The following is a 19,642-nucleotide window of genomic DNA, read 5'->3' as shown; positions in this document are numbered from 1 at the left end:
TTCAAACTCCTGGGCTCAAGTGATCCACCCACCTCTGTTTCCCAAACTGCTGGGAATATAGGCATGAGCCACTGTGCCCAGCCAGCACTTCCCAACTTTTGATAGTTGAATCCCTCTATTTTTACTTCTGTTGGTTACCTTTGTAACCTTAAATATTGTACATAAGTTTCTATTTGTTATCCTATCAACTTTCGGCATTAACTTTACCTTTTTGGGAAGATAGGGATATTAGCTTCCCCAGTCATTCCTCTATCTCTTCCCTGTTCCATTTCCCATCTTCGGTCTGGTGAAACTTTACTTTCATATTATCAAATTTGAAGGCATTTACATTCTGTTATATAACTGTAATTAAGTTTATCATGCTTTGTCTATAGACTTAAAATTTATAAGCTGATAATGAGCACTTATAGTCTTATAAGTATTATTCACAGAACAGCCAAGCGTTATTCTGCACTCCATTCCCCTGTCCTAACTTCCTTATCATTCAAGGGCAAGTGGATTTTCTTTCTCATTCCTTGCTGAACTATCTCAAAAAAATTTTTTTTTTTTTTTTTTTCCCCGAGATAGAGTCTCACTCTGTTGCCCAGGCTGGAGTGCAGTGGCACAATCTTGGCTCACAGCAACCTCCACCTCCCAGGTTCAAGCGATTCTCCTGCCTCAGCCTCTCCAGTGGCTGGGACTACAAGCATGTGCCACCACGCCCAGCTACTTTTTGTATTTTTGGTAGAGACAGGGTTTCACCATGTTGACTAGGCTGGTCTTGAACTCCTGACCTCAGGTAATCCACCCTCCTCGACCTCCCACAGTGCTGGGATTATAGGTGTGGCCACTGCGCCCAGCCATGCTATCTCAAAATTATAACACATTTAAGTTTGTTTCAAATTTGGACTTTGACTTTTAAAATATAGTTTTAATTTCTGTTGGAATTTTTGGTAGCCTTTCTTTTTGATTTTTTTGGAGGAGGGGCGGGGGAAGAAACAGGCCACTTTCTACCCTGTCCCTGATATTTTTCATCCTTTATAATCTTTAATGATATTATTATATTTTCTTCAACCTGCCAAGTTCATGTTCTAATTTTGACTGATTCCTTTCTTGATCAGCTTCATAGCTATCATCGTGAGATATCTCTTCGATGAACACACCACTTTTTTTTTTTTTGAGACAGAGTCTCACTCTGTCACCCAGGTTGGAGTCCAATGGCGTGATCCTGGCTCACTGCAACCTCCGCCTCCCAAGTTCAAGCAATTCTCCTGCCTCAGCATCCCGAGTAGCTGGCATTACAGGCACCCGCCAACATGCCTGGCTAATTATTGTATTTTTAGTAGAAATGGGGTTTTGCAATGTTGGGCAGGCTGGTCTCAAACTCCTGACCTCAGGTGATCCGCCCACTTCAGTTTCCCAAAGTTCTGGAATTATAGGAGTGAGCTACTGCGGCCGGCTGGACACACCATTTTTTATATCTCATAGCTTCCTTTTTAGATTTTAGCCTCATTTTACTGGATTATGTTCTCAAATAATTTCATTTAAAAATGTATATGGGGCTGGGTGCGGTGGCTCACGCCTGTAACCCCAGCACTTTGGGAGGCCGAGGCGGGTGGATCACCTGAGGTGTTTGAGACCAGCCTGGCCAACATGGTTAAACCCTGTCTCTACTAAAAATACAAAAATTAGCCAGGCGTAGTGGCACATGCCAGTAATCTCAGCTACTCCAGAGGCTAAGGCAGGAGAATCCCTTAACCCAAGAGGCAGAGGTTGCAGTGCGCCAAGATCGCGCCATTGCACTCCAGCTTGGCCTGGGCGACAGAGCCAGAATCCATCTCAAAAAAAAAAAAAAAAGGAATAGAAAAGCTGCTGACTGGGAGCTCTGTGGATTTAAGACTCATGGACATGAGTGGGCAGTTACGCCAGGGACTTGTTTTCAGCCCCACTTCTCCTTCCCTCATTCCTTATTGCTACAGTTTTATTTCAGAGCCCCTTAGGATTGTCTGCTGGGCAGAACTGCCGTCTCCTCTACTATAGTCTGCATTCACATTCTAGCCTGCAGCTTTCTCTCCATTTCCTGAGACAGCACCCTTCTGTCCACTTTTCACCTCCTAGAAATTTACTGAGATTTCATCTACTAATAGCTCCTCTCATTCTGTCCTCAGATATATGGTTATTATTTGTATTCCTTTACCTTAATTGGGACCTTAGGAGAGAGGTGAGATTCTAAAATCTTAGAAACCTGACTATCTAATCTTTCTAATTCTCTGAAAAAGTTAATTTTAAAGTCTCTCCTAGAAACATAAGCCATTATTATAAGCATCACTATCAGAGGGAGAAAGATATTTGTCTCAGGTGTCAGACAGATGTCATTAACCTCATTTTAGAGTTACTAACGTTGAGATTCAGCAAGCCAAAGTATGTTGATCAAGTTAACACAGACGCAAGAATGCAATTCATACCATGCTTGTCTTATTTCAGAGTATGTGTTTTTTTCACCACACCATATTGTCACGTTAAGTATAAATCTCTGACTTCAGGTTACTCTTAATGAGCCTTTAGCCATATTTTAACCTTATTGATTATTCTTACCATTTGTATAGTAACACCATGGGTGAAATTAGCTCTCTCTTTTCTTTTTTTTTTTTTTGAGACGGAGTCTCGCTGTGTTGCCCAAGCTGGAGTGCAATGGCGCATTCTTGCTCACTGCAACCTCCACCTCCTGAGTTCAAACGATTATCTTGTCTCAGCTTCACAAATAGCTGAGATTACAGGTGCCCGCCACCATGTCTAATTTTTATATTTTTTATTAGAGACGGAGTTTCTCCCTTTTGGTCAGGCTGGTCTTGAACTCCTGACCTCAGGTGGTCCACCTGCCTTGGCCTCCCAAAATATTGAGATGACAGGTGTGAGCCACCGTGCCTGGCCAAATTCGCTCTTTTCTAGATGTTAACCTTTCCTAATAGCTTCTATTTTTCTAAATTAATCTTTACTATCTTTGAAACGTTTCCAAGTTCTTTGTGTGTCTTTACCATTTTCTTACCTAAGACTGAAATACACATTTGGTAAATGCTGTTAGGGAAAGATTAATTTGGTCAAAGTTAAAGTTAGTTTGGCAAAAATGCAGAAAAAGCAAAAGTATCCCTGATTCTTTTTTCTTTTTTTTTTTGAGACAGGGTCTCACTCTGTCGCCCAGGCTTTAGTGCAGTGGTGCAATCTTGGCTCACTGCAACCTCTGCCTCCCAGGTTCAAGCGATTCTCAGCCTCCCAAGTAGCTGCGATTACAGGCTAGTGCCACCACGCCCGGCCAATTTTTATATTTTTTATAGAGATGGGGTTTCACCATGTTGTCCAGGTTGGCCTCTAACTCCTGACCTCTAGTGATCCGCCTCCCTCAGCCTTGCTGAGTGCTGGAATTACAGGCATGAGCCACCGTGCCCGGCCTGTCCCTGATTCTTAATCCAGAATGACATTTCTTCTGCCTCTTCTCATTAGTGAACACAGTAATAAAAGCATTTTTAGAACATTCTTATTGAAAACAGTGACAAGTTTCTTAGAGCTTTGGATATAAAATAAAGGCTATTCAAGTATAGTTTAGTAAAAACAATTTTATTGGAGGCAAATAGAATAAGACCTAGGCCTGTAGCCATCCATTTTCCAGCCTTAATCCAGGAATAGATTTAGAACATTTAAAATAATTTCCTTCAGGTATCCCTGTGTTGGAGGTTCCCAAGAACACCCTCAGGTTCAGTAATTCATTAGGAGGACTCACAGGACTTGGCATATAGTCACATTCATGGCTAGGATTTATTTCAACAGAAGAATACAAAGAAAAACCAGCAAAGGGAAACAGCACATGGGTTGAAGTCTGGGGGAAACCAGGAGCAAACTTCCAAGGATCCTCCCCCAGTAGAGTGACACAGACCTCAAAGCAGAAGTTGTGGCAGCATGTGTGAAATGTTATCAACCAGGACAGCTCATTAGAAACTCCATACCCAGGCCGGGCGCGGTGGCTCAAGCCTGTAATCCCAGCACTTTGGGAGGCCGAGACGGGCGGATCACAAGGTCAGGAGATCGAGACCATCCTGGCTGACACGGTGAAACCCTGTCTCTACTAAAAAATACAAAAAACTAGCCGGGCGAGGTGGCGGGCGCCTGTAGTCCCCGCTACTCGGGAGGCTGAGGCAGGAGAATGGCGTAAACCCGGGAGGCGGAGCTTGCAGTGAGCCGAGATCTGGCCACTGCCCTCCAGCCTGGGTGGCAGAGCGAGACTCCGTCTCAAAAAAAAAAAAAAAAAAAGAAACTCCATACCCAGGATGGTCATGTAGGCAGCCTCTGCCTGGCATGTGTCAAAACTGGACTCCCAGAAGGAGAAAGCAGCATAAACCGTACTGTTTGTACAAATAATTTAGGCATAATAAGCCACTTCTGTCATTTCTAGGAAAATGGGAAATCTCTCAAAATCCTCGTTCCCCGATGCCAGCCAGTGGCTAAAGCAGACTTATTAAAGGATAAGAAGTTAGGCCTGCTATATTAACCCTTCTTCTGCAGAATCCCCGTCTGTAAATACTGTTTCTTTAAATTGGTCTTTTGAGAGATATGGGGATGGGAATGGGTTGAAGATTGTATTCTTTGAGCAAGTTCCACTTGAGATGAAAAATAATACAAACAAGAATAGAAAAGCAAAGATACAAGGAAGAAGAAAAAACAAGAGAATTGAATACAATTTTAAAAAGGAGATTAAAAAATAAAAGAGATTGTACTCTGACAAATACCAGGAGTACTGCTGTTTTATTGTCAGTTATATATGACCCATATGTCGTAAACATTTAGTAGTAAAAATTGAGGAGCCTGATAAAAATTCATACCTGAATAGAAGGGCATTCTACCTCTTTGCAAAAGTGTGTCTAGCTTGTGCCCCTTGGCAGGCCCAAAATCTTCTTAGGAAATGGGTTTTAGTTGGGAGGCCAAGGAGGGCAGATCACCTGAGGTCAGGAGTTTAAGATTAGCCTGACCAACATGGTAAAACCCTGTCTCTACTAAAAATACAAAAAAAAAAAATTAGCTGGGCATGGTGGCAGGTGCCTATAATCCCAGCTACTTGGGAGGCTGAGGCAGGAGAATCGCTTGAACCCGGGAGGTGGAGGTTGCAGTGAGCCGAGACCACACCATTGCATTCCAGCATGGGCAACAGCACGAGACTCTGTCCTTCCCAAAAAAGAGAATGGTTTTTAGGCTGAGTGTGGTGGCTCATACTGTTGATCTTACCACTTTGGGAGGCCAAGGTAGGAGAATCACTTGAGCCCAGGAGTTCCAGACCAGCCTGGACAACATAGTCTGTCACCCAGGCTGGAGTGCAGTGGCGCGATCGTGGCTCACTGCAACCTCTGTCTCCCAGGTTCAAGCTATCCTCCCACCTCAGCCTCCCAAGTAGTTGGGGCTACAGGCACATGCCACCATGCCTGGCTAATTTTTATATTTTTGTAGAGATGGGCTTTTGCCATGTTGCCCACGCTTGTCTTGAACTCCTGAGCTCAAGCAATCCATCTGCCTCAGCCTCCCAAAGTGCTGAGACTACAGACGTGAGCCACCATGCCTGGCCTATACAAACAATTTTTTTTAACTAGCCAGGCAGTTGCTCACACCTGTGATCCCAGCTATTCAGAAGGCTGAGGTAGGAGGATTGCTTGAGCCCAGGAGGTTGAGGTTGCAGTGAGCTGTGGTTGCACCACTGCTTTCCAGTCTAGGTGACAGAGCAAGACCTTGTCTCCAAAAAAAGAATGGTTTTTAATATGCCACTGTTGGCCAGCTGCGGTGGCTCACACCTGTAATCATAGCACTTTGGGAGGCCGAGGCAGGTGGACTGCCTGAGCTCAGGAGTTCGAGACTAATCTGGGCAACATGGCAAAAACCCTGTCTCTACTAAAAATACAAAAAATTAGCTGGCCGTGGTGGCACGTGCCTATAGCCTCAGCTGCTCCGGAGGCTGAGACAGGAGAATTGCGTGAACCCAGGAAGCAGAGGTTACAGTGAGCCGAGATCACATCACTGCACTCCAGCCTGGGCAACAGAGCGAGATTCTGTTTCCCAAAAAGAATATGCCACTATGCACATACACACATGCACACAAACGCAGACGTGATTGGACTTCACCTAGCATGACAATAAAATGTACTTGGAATTTTAAGATAGGGACTGTGAATTTCCTGTCATGGCTGTGTCCATTAAAGGTAACAAGAAGAAACTATAAATAGTGAACCACCAGTAGCACCAATACACCTAACATGGAGGAGTGCTGCTTCCAGTGTTTCCCTCAAGATGAACTGTTTCCGATGTATTTCTGAGAGACTAAATTAGGTGACTTTGCCCGGTGGGATTATTTGACATAACTCTTACATAGGTCTGAGCTAATTAATTAAGAATTTCACAGAGGGTCTCTTGAGCTCAGGAGTTCAAGACCAACATGGGCAATATGGCAAGACCTGTCTGTACTAAAAATAAAAAATTGGCCAGGCGCAGTGGCTCACGCCTGTAATTCTAACACTTAGGAGGTTGAGGTGGGTGGATCACAAGCCCAGGAATTCAAGACCAACCTGGGCAACATGGTGAAAACTCATCTATACAAAACTTGGCTGTGTATCGTGGTGCATGCCTGTAGTCCCAGCTACTCGGGAGGTTGAGGTGGGAGCATCACTTGACCTTGGGAGGTGGAGGTTGTGGTGAGCCTTTGAGATTGTGCCACTGTACTCCAGCCTCGGCAACAGAGCCAGACTTTTTCTCAGGAAAACAAAGTTAGTCAGGCATGGTGACACATACCTGTGGTCTCAGCTACTCAGGAGGCTGAGGTGGGGGATTGCTTGAGCCTGGGAGGTCAAGGATGCAGTGAACCGTCGTCATGCCACTGCACTGCAGCCAGGGCCACAAGCGCGAGATGCTGTCTCAAAAGAAAAAAAAGAATTTCAAAAAAGATAAGCCATGGATACATTCAGCTGGTTCTGTGCTTTCCCAGGCATTCTCATCTTCTAATAGAGAAGCTGCTAGCTACATGTGACTCCTGAGAACTTGAAATGTAATGTGATTGAGGAACTGAATTTTTTTTTTTTTTTTTTAGACAGGATGTCTCTCTGTCACCCAGGCTGGAGTATAGTGGTACAGTAACAGCTCATCACACTCTTGACTTCCCAGGCTCAGGTGATCCTCCCACCTCAGCCTCCCAAGTAGCTAAGAGTATCAGTACCACACCTGGCTAATTTTTTTTTTTTTTTGCCAGTGTTGGGGTGGGGGTAGAGACGGGGTCTCACTCTGTTTCCCAGGCTGGTCTTGAACTCCTGGGCTCAAGTGATCCTCCCCACTTAGCCTCTCAGAGTGCTGGGATTACAGGTGTGAGCCACCACACCCAGCCACAGGAACTGAAATTTTAATTTTATTTATTTATTACAAATTCAGTTGTAAGTTTAACCACATTTGGCTAGTGGTTGTTATAATAGACAGTGATACTATAGGAGATATCCTTGTGACTAAATTTCTACATAAATTTTCCCTAGGGCAAATTCCTACAAGTGGAAAAACAGCAAGGTATATTCATAATATTTATTTATTTATTTTTTGAGACGAAGTCTTGCTCTTGTTCCCCAGGCTGGAGTGCAATGGTGCGATCTTGGCTCACTGCAACCTCCACCTCCCGGGTTCAAGCGATTATCCTGCCTCAGCCTCCCGAGTAGCTGGGATTACAGGCACCTGCCACCATGCCCAGCTAATTTTTGTATTTTTAGTAGAGATGGGGTTTCACCATGTTGGCCAGGCTGGTCTTGAACTCCTGACCTCAGGTGATCCACCCACCTCAGCCTCCGAAAGTCCTAGGATTATAGGCATGAGCCACCACACCCAGCCAATATATTCATATTCTTAAGATTCTTACTATCCATTTAACTGGAGATTTTTAATCAGTTGTACATTTGAGGAACTATTCCAAGACCTGATTAGAAAAAGCAGAAAAGAGCCTGGAACTTACTCCATCTGTTTTCTCAGTGGTTCTCAATCCTGACAATGCATGGCTTTTGTTGTTGTTTTTGTGGTGAGGTGGGGAAGAATGGTGGTAGTGGTAGCAGCTAGAACTTTTAAAACTATATAGATGTCCAAGGCCCTCCCCAGACCTGCAGAATTAGAATTTTTAAAGGTGGATGTCTGAGCATCTATAGGTGTTTATAAATACACAAGTTAGTTTGAAATACATTCTGTTTTAGGCCGGTGGGGTGGCTGACACCTGTAATCCCAGATCTTTGGGAGGCCGAGGCAGGTAGATAACTTGAGGTCAGGAGTTCGAGACCAACCTGGCTAACATGGTGAATCCCTCACTCTACTAAAAATACAAAAATTAGCCAGGGATGGTGATGCATACCTGTAGTCCCAGCTACTTGGGAGGCGGAGGCAGGAGAATCGCTTAAACCTTGGAAGCAGAGGTTGCCGTGAGCTGAGATTGTGCCACTGCACTCCAACCTGGGCAATAGAATGAAACCCTGTCTCATAAAAAAAAAGAAAGAAAGAAAGAAAATTTGATTTTATTTTTAAATTCTGAAATTTTTCCAGATCATAGAAACTTTTTTTGCAGATAAAAACATCTACCTGCCTCTTTATCTACATTAATTTTCTCTTTCTATTGTAGACTACATGAGGATATGGACCTTTTTTCCTCGTAAATTTCTTTTGCATGATGTTTTGTGTTTAATACTATTAAAGATGCATTCTAATCATGTTTTTTCAAATAAATTCTTTATTTTTAAAATTTTATGACAACATAAATGAGTGATTCTTAGCTAGGGTTGGAGAAGGAGCTTCTATAAGAATATCAGGACCGGGTGCAGTGACTCACACCTGTAATCCCAGCACTTTGGGAGGCCGAGGCGGGCAGATCACAAGGTCAGGAGATCGAGACCATCCTGACCAACATGGTGAAACCCCATCTCTACTAAAAATACAAAACTTAGCTGGGCGTGGTGGCACACGCCTGTAATCCCAGCTACTCGGGAGGCTGAGGTAGGAGAATCGCTGGAATCCGGGAGTCGGAGGTTGCAGTGAGCCAAGATCACCACTGCATTCCAGCCTGGCAACAGAGCGAGACTCCATCTCAAAAAAAATATGTATATATATATATCAGGGTAGGGCCAGGAACGGTGGCTCACACCTGTAATCCTAGCACTTGTGGGAGGCCAAGGCAGACAGATTGCTTGAGCTCAAGAGTTTGAGACCAGGGCAGTGGCTCATGCCTGTAATCCCAGCACTTTGGGAGGCTGAGGTGGGCAGATCACCTGAGATCAAGGGTTCGAGACCAGCCTGGCCAACGTAGGGAAACCCTGTCTCTACTAAAAATACAAAAAAATTAGCCAGGCGTAGTGGTGTGCGCACCTATAGTCCCAGTAACTCGGGAGGCTGAAGCAGGAGAATCACTTGAACCTGGGAGACGGAGGTTGCAGTGAGCCAGGATCGTGCTACCGCACTCCAGCCTGGGCAATGTGGCAAAGCCTCGTCTCTACAAAAAATAAAAAATTAGGCATGGTGGCATGTACCTGTAGTCCCAGCTACTCAGGAGACTGAGGTAGGAGGATGGTTGGAGCCCTGGAGGCAGAGGTTGCAGTGAGCAGAGATCACATCACTGCACTCCAGACTGGATGACAGAGCCAGACCCTGCCTCAAAAAAAAAAAAAAAAAAAAAGTCAACTAAGTGCCGGCCTAAAAAGCAACTACTCCAGATTGTAGTAGGAGGCTGGAGGGCCCTATGAAGGCAACTTCCAGGAGAAAATTGAAATTGATGGGTTTGAGGGTATGGAAAAATATATGGATAAGTCAAATAGCAGAGATGTTGGTGTATTTGTAAAAAGTTAATAATAGCTATATGAGAAACCAAGCAAGTGAACAAATGAGGTGGTTATTAACTCTAGGAAAAAATAGGTGTATAAGGAAAGAAAGACATTGTCCGGGCACAGTGTCTCATGCCTATAATCCCAGCACTTTGGGAGGCCGAGGCGGGTGGATCACCTGAGGTCAGGAGTTCAAGACTAGCCTGACCAACATGGTGAAACCCCATCTCTACTAAATACAAAAATTAGCCAGTCATGGTGGCAGGCACCTGTTATCCCAGCTACTCAGGAGGCTGGGGCAGGAGAATCACTTGAACCTAGGAGGCAGAGGTTGCCATGAGTCAAGGTCGTGCAACTGCACTCCAGCCTGCGCAACAAGGGCAAAACTCCATCTCAAAAAAAAAAAGGAAAAAAAAAAAAAAAAAAAACGGAAAAGAGACATGGTTGGTTTTTGTTTGTGTTTGTTTGTTTGTTTGTTTGTTTTGAGATGGAGTCTAGCTCTGTCACCCAGGCTGGAGTGCAGTGGCGTGACCTTGGTTTACTGCAACCTCCGCCTCCCGGGTTCAAGCAATTCTCCTTTCTCAGCCTCCTAAGTAGCTGGGAACAGGCGCCCGCCACCACGCCTGGCTAATTTTTTGTGTATTTTTAGTAGAGATGGGGTTTTACCATGTTGGTCAGGCTAACGTCTCGAACTCCTGACCTCAAGTGATCCACCCACCTCGGCCTCGCAAAGTGCTGGGATTACAGGCTTGAGCCACCAGGCCCGGCCGAGACAGGTATTTCTGTTTGCCTCAGCTTTGAACCATATTTGCATAGTCATAGTAATATAAATGTGGACTATTGATTTAAGCAAAATTATACCAGAGCTATGTTGGTGGAATGAGAGCAGGAGATACAGTGGAAGATAATCATGTAAGAAGCTTTGTCTTCATCTACCATGGTAGGAAGTTAAAACTGGCTGACTCTGGGTACGCTGCCTATGAGTTAGCCCTGCTCTGCAAGGAGCTGTAAAGAAAATTTGAAAAGTTAAAATTAAGTCATACCCATATAAATATTAAGAATAATTATTAAAAAGCAGGATAACACTGTGCATCGTGGCTCATCTGGTAACCCCCACACTTCGGGAGGCCAAGGTGGGAGGATCACTTGAGTCCAGGAGTTCCAGACCAGTCTGGGCCACAAAGAGAGACCCTGTCTCTACAAAAAGTAAATAAATAAAAAGCAGAATAACCATGGAAAATAACTGAAGGTAATTGTTTCTGGGAAAAGGTTAGTGGGGGATTGAGTCAAGAGAAATTTAGGAATTAATTTAAAACCACATAACACATTTCTCTTTCTACAGAAATTATTTTATTTTATTTTTTTGAGACAGTCTTGCTCTGTCACCCAGGCTGGAATGCAATGGTGTGATCTCTGCTCACTGCAATCTCCACCTCCTGGGTTCAAATGATTCTTAAGTAGCTGGGATTACAGCCACATGCCACCTTGCCTGGCTTTTTTTGTTTTTTAATAGAGTCAGGGTTTCACCATGTTGGCCAGGCTGGTCTCGAACTCCTGACCTCAGGTGATCCGCCCGCCTCGGCCTCCCAAAGTGCTGGGATTACAGACATGAACCACTGCGCCCGGCCAGAAATTACAGAATTTTATAATGTACTTGGCCAAAGTATATTCAGATTTATCATCACTTAAAGTTTCTCTAAACAAACCTAGCAATTTATAGGTGAAGTCCAGTGCTTTGAGTGGTAGACCTGTAATAAGTTTTTGTTAATCAGAAGGTATTTCTATATAAGGAGATTTTTGCTAACTCAACCTGTTTCTATCTTCCTTTTAGGTTTAAGTTTTTGAAACTGAAGTAGGTCTACACAGTAGGAACTCATGTCGTTTCTTGTAAGTAAACCAGAGCGAATCAGGGTGAGTGTTTTTCTATTCTTCTGACTTTACTATTTTTGTTTTCTGAAAAGCAGTGTGTGTTGGCAGATGTTGTAGGTGGTTAGGGTCGGAATGATACAGAAGTGAGGAATGTAGGAAGTAAGGCAGGTAGTGCAGCCTCCACTCCTGAGAAGAGTTTGCAGACAGAGGCTGACCAGAGACACAAAATTTACCACCAGCTTGTCTGATAGAGAAGAAATAAGAAGAAAGTGGCTTATTTCATGAATATCAGTCATACAACATTAAATGAGTCAATAATACTTCTCAGTGTAGATACCTATCTGCTTATGACCCACCCCCCCGCGCTCTTGAGTTTATGAGTTTTCAAAATCAAGTTGTAATTACCAGGACACTTTTTTCTAAGTAATATCATTAGTTTTAATTGAAGACTTTTTTTTTTTTTTTTTTTTTGAGACGGAGTCTGGCTCTGTCGCCCGGGCTGGAGTGCAGTGTGGCCGGATCTCAGCTCACTGCAAGCTCCGCCCCCCGGGTTTACGCCATTCTCCTGCCTCAGCCTCCCGAGTAGCTGGGACTACAGGCGCCCGCCGCCTCGCCCGGCTAGTTTTTTGTATTTTTTAGTAGAGACGGGGTTTCACCGTGTTCGCCAGGATGGTCTCGATCTCCTGACCTCGTGATCCGCCCGTCTCGGCCTCCCAAAGTGCTGGGATTACAGGCTTGAGCCACCGCGCCCGGCCTTAATTGAAGACTTTTTGAACATGAAAGATTTTATTATACTTCAAAACTTCGTCAGAAAAAATGACCTCAAAAACAATACTAGATTTAGCTACTTTACAAATTCCCATTATTTCATGAGTGTCTTATTTTATTATCAAGTACCTAATTTCTAAATGCAATAGTAATTATTTTAGAATTTTGTAACAGGGTATAAGTGCTATGAGACATTATGAGTACACCATTTTCTTTACATATTAAAGCATAATTTATGTTTTTTGATGCAGTGCATATAATTTTATATGAAGTTTTAAATTTAGGATGTTATTTCTTTTTTGATTCAGAAAAAATAGTTATAGGGAAGGACAGAGAATGATGCTGTAATTCCAATTCACAGTCTGTATCATGCACCTTATTTCTGAATGTTACTTAATACTTAATCTTTTTTCTAATGTTTATGCATATAAGAACAATTTATGTTAGAGAGAGTAAACTTCACTGTTAATTAAGAGGAAAAAAGGAATATCTCCATAGCCTGAACTCTGCCCAGTGGAAAGAATGCCCCCAAGCCAAAGTGTAACACCAGTCCTTAAGGGAAATACAATCTTGATTCCATTGCTTTTAAATACGAGCTCCTTTTCTGTTTCAATGTAGCCTAATTCAGGTGAAACAAAACCACTGATCAGAATGACAGAAATCTAATACTCATTTGAAATAGGCTAGTAAAGTGAGCCATAGATTGATCCTGCTAGTTTGATCTTACTAGTTTGGCCCTTGTGAACTTGGCAGAAAATATAAGCAGCCATGTCTTTAGAACCCCTAGTGGATAAAGAATATGCAACTTGTTGTGTGTCGTTTTACAAACTAACAGGGTTTTGTGGATAACTACTGTTCCATCTCTGTTTTCTGTGTTATGAATTCCAGTGATAGTTTTCAAATTGACATCAGTGATCCAAGGCATCTGTAATGTAGAATGAGTAAGATGGAACCAATATAGGGAAGGCAAAAAAAGTCTTCATTATTAGAGCCAGTATTATCTATTTCTCATCTGTCAAATTTAAGAATTATTCATCAAATAGGCAAAGAGGAGTAGAGAAAGGAATCTTGTTTTTAGTTCAAGATTCTATTAACAACTTTTCAATAGAAATGATTCCTGGCCGGGTGTGGTGGCTCACGCCTGTAATCCCAGCACTTTGGGAGGCCAAGGCGGGCGGATCACGAGGTCAGGAGATGGAGACCACCCTGGCTAACATGGTGAAACCCCGTCTCTACTAAAAACACACACAAAAAAATTAGCCAGGCGTGGTGGCGGGCACCTGTAGTCCCAGCTACTCGGGAGGGTGAGGCAGGAGAATGGCATGAACCCAGGAGGCGGAGCTTGCAGTGAGCCGAGATCGCTCCACTGCACTCCAGCCTGGGTGACAGAGCAAGACTCCATCTCAAAAAAAAAAAAGAAATGATTTCTAACTGTACTGCATGATTCTGTTTTCATAGTTGTGATTTTGTCTGTCTGTCTAAAGGCTGATAGCTAATTTGTTGTGGCTTGGAAGAAATACTAATTCTCTTTGGGGTTTTCCTCTTTAGCGGTGGGTCTCGGAAAAGTTCATTGTTGAGGGCTTAAGAGATTTGGAACTATTTGGAGGTAAGTACAGTATGGCATTTAGCCATCACTTCAGGATATAAAAAATCACTACTTTTTTGTTGACTAAAGCAATCTATAGCAATTAGCAATTCTAAGGGCAAGTGTAACCTACAGTTATTGGATTTCTTTGGTTCCTTTATGAATTTATGGTTTCCCAAAGATTTGAAGACTAACCTGGCAATTTTCCTTGGCCTCTCTTGATTGTTAGAAAGCCAGTATTTACTTAAAAGCATATATGTTTTCTTTTGTCCAGGTGAAATACATATTTTTAAAGAAAGAAAACTAAAAGTCTCTAGCCTTGAAGATTTAAAAAATAATTGTCAAGACAAAGGAAGCAATGATCTGGAAGTTCTGGTTTTATCGCTCAATCTAGTTGACTCATTTTTTCATGGTAGAAATTATGAGACTTAAGAGAACAGAATGAAGGAAGTCTTTCAGAGCAAAAATATGAACTTCCTATTGTAAAACCTGAATGTTGATTTCAGAAGTAAACCTTGACAGGCCTAGGCATTACCCTTTGGCCATTTTCAAAGTGAGCCTTTTAGGGAACTGTCATCTTAATTTAGGGCAAAAAAAATTATTTTCAAAAAAAATAATAGTAGAGCACCATTCTTTGTGTCTGAATACCAAGATACTCTTTTAGGATCTTATAGTTTAAGAAACAGATTATCGGCCGGGCGCGGTGGCTCACGCCTGTAATCCCAGCACTTTGGGAGGCCAAGGCAGGCAGATCACGAGGTCAGGAGATTGAGACCATCCTGGCCAACATGGTGAAACCCTGTCTCTACTAAAAATACAAAAAAATTAGCCAGGCGTAGTGGTGGGTGCCTGTAATCCCAGTTACACTCGGGAGGCTGAGGCAGGAGAGTGGCGTGAACCTGGGAGGCGGAGCTTGCAGTGAGTGGAGATCGCACCACTGCACTGCAGCCTGGGCGACAGAGCGAGACAGAGCGCGAGAGAGTGAGTCTCAAAAAAAGAAAAAGAAAAAGAAAAGAAACAGATTATCAGGCCGGACATGGTGGCTCACGCCTGTAATCCCAGCACTTTGGGAGGCCGAGGCAGGCAGATCACTTAAGGCCAGGAATTCGGGACCAGCCAGGCCAATGTGGTGAAATCCCGTCTCTACTAAAAATACAAAAATTAGCTGGTCGTGGTGGCGCGCACTGTAGTCCCAGCTACTTGGGAAGCTGAGGCAGGAGAAGCGCTTGAACCCAGGAGGTGGAGGTTGCCGTGAACCAAGATGGCACCACTGCACTCCAGCCTGGGTGACAGAGCAACACTCGTCTCAAAAAAAAAAAAAAAAAATCAGATTATCGGCCGGGCATGGTGGCTCACGCATGTAATCCCAGCACTTTGGGAGGCCAAGACAGGTGAATCACCTGAGGTCAGGAGTTCGAGACCAGGCTGGCCAATGTGGTGAAATCCCATCTCTACTGAAAATACAAAAATTAGCCAGGCATGGTGGCGCACACCTGTGGTCCCAGCTACTAGGGAGACTGAGGCAGGAGAATGGCTTGAAATCAGGAGGTGGAGGTTGCAGTGAGCCGAGATCACGCCACTGCGCTCCAGCCTGGGTGAAAGAGCAAGGCTGAGTTTTTGAGACTCTGTCTCAGCAAATAAATAAAATAAGAAGTAAATTTAAAAAGCAGATTATCAGATTGAGTACATTGGTTAGCTGATCCAAAATACCCCCAGATAGGATTTTTTGCTTTTTGGGGTTTTTTTTTGTTTTGTTTTGTTTTTTGTTGTTTTGTTTTGAGACGGAGTCTCGCTTTGTCGCCCAAGCTGGAGTGCAGTGGCACGATCTCGACTCACTGCAACCTCCGCCTCCCGGGTTCAAGAGATTCTCCTGTCTCAGCCCTCCTGAGTAGCTGGGATTACAGGAGCACACCACCATACCCGGCTTAATTTTTTTTGTATTTTTAGTAGAGATGGGGTTTCACTTTGGGAGGCCGAGGCGGGCAGAGCATGAGGTCAGGGATAGATTTAAGTAATTGAAAACTCACACTTGTTAGTTACTAGGTGGTACTTATTAATTTATTTTCCCTAACACATCTCAAAGAATTTCTGGACTAGAATTTTTGTGAACTTTGTCAGAGTGTTATGTTTTAGACAAATGGGAGTTTAGAAAAATGATGAGTTCTATATATTTTAGTTGGAAAGAATTAGTTAGATGCACAGTAAAGGAAAGGCTAGTGGAACAAAAATACCACATTCTGTTCCTATTCTCATTTTCTTCCCATCATTAATGGGAATAAAATGGTTTAAAATTAAACAGTGATGCAGGGCACAGTGGCTCACTCCTGTTATCGCAGCACTTTGGGAGGCCGAGGCAGGCAGATCACAAGGTCAAGGAGTTCAAGACCAGCCTGGCCAATATGGTGAAAACCCCATCTCTGCTAAAAATACAAAAAAAATTAATCGGCATGGTGGCGCACGCCTGTAATCCCAGCTACTCAGGAGGCTGAGGCAGGAGAATTGCCAAGATCACACCACTGCACTCCTACCTGGGTGACAGAGGGAGACTCTGTCTCAAAATAAAAAACAAAAAAAAGTAGGCCAGGTGCAGTGGCTCACACCTGTAATCCCAGCACTTTAGAAGGCCGAGGCGAGCAGATTACCTGAGGTCAGGAGTTGGAGACCAGCCTGGCCAACATGGCAAAACCCCATCTCTACTAAAAATATAAAAATTAGCTGGGCGTGGTGGCAGGCACCTGTAATCCCAGCTACTCGGGAGGCTGAGGCAGGAGAATCTCTTGAACCTGGGAGGCAGAGGCTGCAGTGAACCGAGATCATGCCACTGCACTCCAGCCTAGGGATAAAGCAAGACTCTGCCTCCAAAAAAAAAAAGAAGAAAGCATTTTCCTTGGTAACTAGACTTTTCTGATTTTGTATAGTTTAAGGTATTTAGAAATTTAAGATGATTAGAAATGTATAATCACCCCAATATTTTACAGTTAAAAATCTTCAGTTTGGTGATTTTTATCACTTATACAGAATAGAGAAGGTCAACAGCACATACAGAATTTGACTTAAGAACAGAAAGTTATTTCAGTTGTCCTTTGTTTTGTTCATTTTCACTAGGACTAGCAGAGCACCAAATGCCTTTGCTTTATTTACATTTAGAATCAAATCTATCTGACTTTAGAGAATCAGGTTGAGTAATGGTCCTTCATACACGTGTTGCTATATTAAAATTTTTGCCCCTTTTTGAAAAAACATGTTTTCTAGTTCCCACACTCACTGGGAAATGGCCACCCATCTCTGTAACTATATAATGAATTATTTATTCACAAAGTATAAGGAACTGGCCTATTCATAACAACATTGTGTGTTGATGCCAAGTAAATGTATGACCAGAATTGTAGCAGTTGAGTTCTATCCAGTAAAGAATACCCATAGAATAGTAGACTTGCCACCTTTTGAAGAACCATAGATCCATGTTTAAAGCCCCATCTCTCTGCAGCGTTTTTACTGTGGATCTGTGTATGTGTGTTTATATGTAGCCCCACAGGCAATTTTTGCTGTAATGACTCTTAAGTGGTTTCTATTAATAAATGTAGTCCTAAGTACAATAATTGCTGTTCTGAATGTGGGTGTGTCTTCTGCTAAAACACAAAATGCCAACAATCAATTTCTCTACCCCAGAGCAGCCTCCGGGTGACACTCGGAGAAAAGTAAGTGACTTCCTAGGCCCTAGCACTATGGCTGTTGCATGGAGATGATTTCTTGTGGAAGTTTGTGTGTTCTGTTGGCTTATCATTTTATGTTTCTGCTTATCAGTCACTGAGCTTTATTTGTAGTGTGATTTTTGTACTTGTGGAGATTCAGGTTTCACCCTGGAAAGATTTGGATGTGTAATTTGAAAACTGAAAAAAGTCTCAGGTACTTTTTGTCTCTTCTGGGGATTAAGGTCTCCTCCCCTCCCCAGCCCTGCCAATCGACCACCACCCCTTCCCCCAAAAAAGTAAGTTTCAATAATCTGAAATACGGTTATTGTTTAGTGACTAATGGTATTAAATTTTCTGTCCTTAGTCTATTAATAATAGATTTGCGTCCACAGACATAATACAGATCTCTGTCTAGACCTCAAATCTCTTACCTTAAAAACAAAAGCAAAATTAAAAAGTATAAAACAGAACATTTACTTTTTTCATTGGTGAAAGCTGCAAGATTCTTACCCTGTTTCCTTCTCTTCTAGTTTATTTTACTTAAATAAATAGCACCAGATGTGCACAATGTACCAAGCTATTTTTGAATATATGAATCAGCGTCTTATAAAGAGAGAGGATAAGAACTTTCCTACCTAGACTTCTGACTCTGTTCAGATTGCAGACATTTGCAGCTTCTGCAGCAGCCCCAAGGTTGAGTGAAGGACAATGATGTTGACTCGGAATTCTGAGTAAAGCTTTGGCTATGCTTAGGTCATCCACTAATCAGGAGCACCTCTCTATCAGATCCAAATGCTTTCCAATCTGGAGACCAAAAATGTTCCCTATAGGCTCAGTTAGCTATTTTTCTAGAATACAATGCCAATTACATATAATTTTTATATTTTTACAGCTGCTGATGTTATATCAAAAGTTATCCTGCGTGAAACCTGTGGGAAGTTGAATGTGTTTATTTGGTAGCATTTTGTGAATATTGTCTTTGTATGCTTTACTGTAGTTTGTTTTAAACTCTTTAACACAGTTATTTTGTGGTCATTTCTGGATATCAGCTGCTTATGTATTTTTCAAATGCTTCAAAATGAATAAAATGCATTTCATGGTGGGGGAAACTAAGAAAACACTTTGATAGAATTAGTTACTTTCTATGAGCAATTTGAGATTATTACATTCCACTAATTAAACTATGTCATGCTGCATTTAAAGAGAATGGGCTAAATATTTCATTCTTTTTATCTGAGTTTCGACCTGTTCTAAAACTGAAACAGTGTGATGAACTAACCTTCCTTTCTTGTGGCAATGTCAGATGATCTAGACCTCTTCCTTTCAAAATATTGCCTGTTTCCTTGTTTGTTTGTTTGTTTTCCTAAATGAAGTTTGGTCTCTCTTTGAGTTCAGACCTATACAATATCCACAAAGAAGAAGGCCTCCATTTTAGAATCATTCCTAGTGAGCTGGGGACAGAGCAGTTGCTATCGCTGGACTAGTTCATTTTATGCAATTCCAGATTGCCTGTGAGCTCATATTGCCAGTTACATAAAGAACTTTCTTTTCTTTTCTTTTTTTTTTTTGAGACCGAGTCTCACTCTGTTGCCTAGGCTGGAGTGCAGTGGTGCAACCTCGGTTCACTGCAATCTCTGCCTCCTGGGTTCAAGCAGTTCTGCCTCAACCTCCCGAGTAGCTGGAATTACAGGCGTGTGCCATCACGCGCAGCTAATTTTTGTATTTTTAGTAGAGAATCTTTTCTGGTTTCACTATGTTGGCTGGTCTCAAACTCCTGACTTCAAGTGATCCACCTGACTCAGCCTCCCAAAGTGCTGGGATTACAGTCGTGAGCCACCGTGCCCAGTCAAGAACTTTCAAGAACTTCTTTTTTTTTTTTTTTTTTTTTTTTT

General features: G+C 42.7%; 1 protein-coding gene across 11 annotated transcripts in view; it reads left to right on the top strand.

The window, feature by feature from the left end:
• Window positions 1–19,642, top strand: part of STRADA (STE20-related kinase adaptor alpha) — a 39,043-nt gene that overhangs the window by 3,807 nt on the left and 15,594 nt on the right. For 3 of the 11 annotated variants that reach the window (XM_025360972.1, XM_025360966.1, XM_025360967.1), the window contains exons 2-4: window positions 11,668–11,747; window positions 14,022–14,079; window positions 17,728–17,756. In XM_025360972.1, coding sequence (XP_025216757.1) covers window positions 11,712–11,747; window positions 14,022–14,079; window positions 17,728–17,756 — 123 coding nt within the window. In that variant the 5' untranslated portion in view covers window positions 11,668–11,711. The remainder of the gene's footprint in view (window positions 1–11,667; window positions 11,748–14,021; window positions 14,080–17,727; window positions 17,757–19,642) is intronic. The other 8 variants (XM_025360971.1, XM_025360976.1, XM_025360977.1 and 5 more) reach the window with 4 other exon arrangements.

The sequence above is a fragment of the Theropithecus gelada genome, chromosome 16, assembly GCF_003255815.1.
Source record: "Theropithecus gelada isolate Dixy chromosome 16, Tgel_1.0, whole genome shotgun sequence".
Classification (NCBI taxonomy): Eukaryota; Metazoa; Chordata; class Mammalia; order Primates; family Cercopithecidae; genus Theropithecus; species Theropithecus gelada.
Note: the sequence above shows the minus strand (reverse complement) of the source record. Positions and strands in the feature narration are given on the sequence as shown.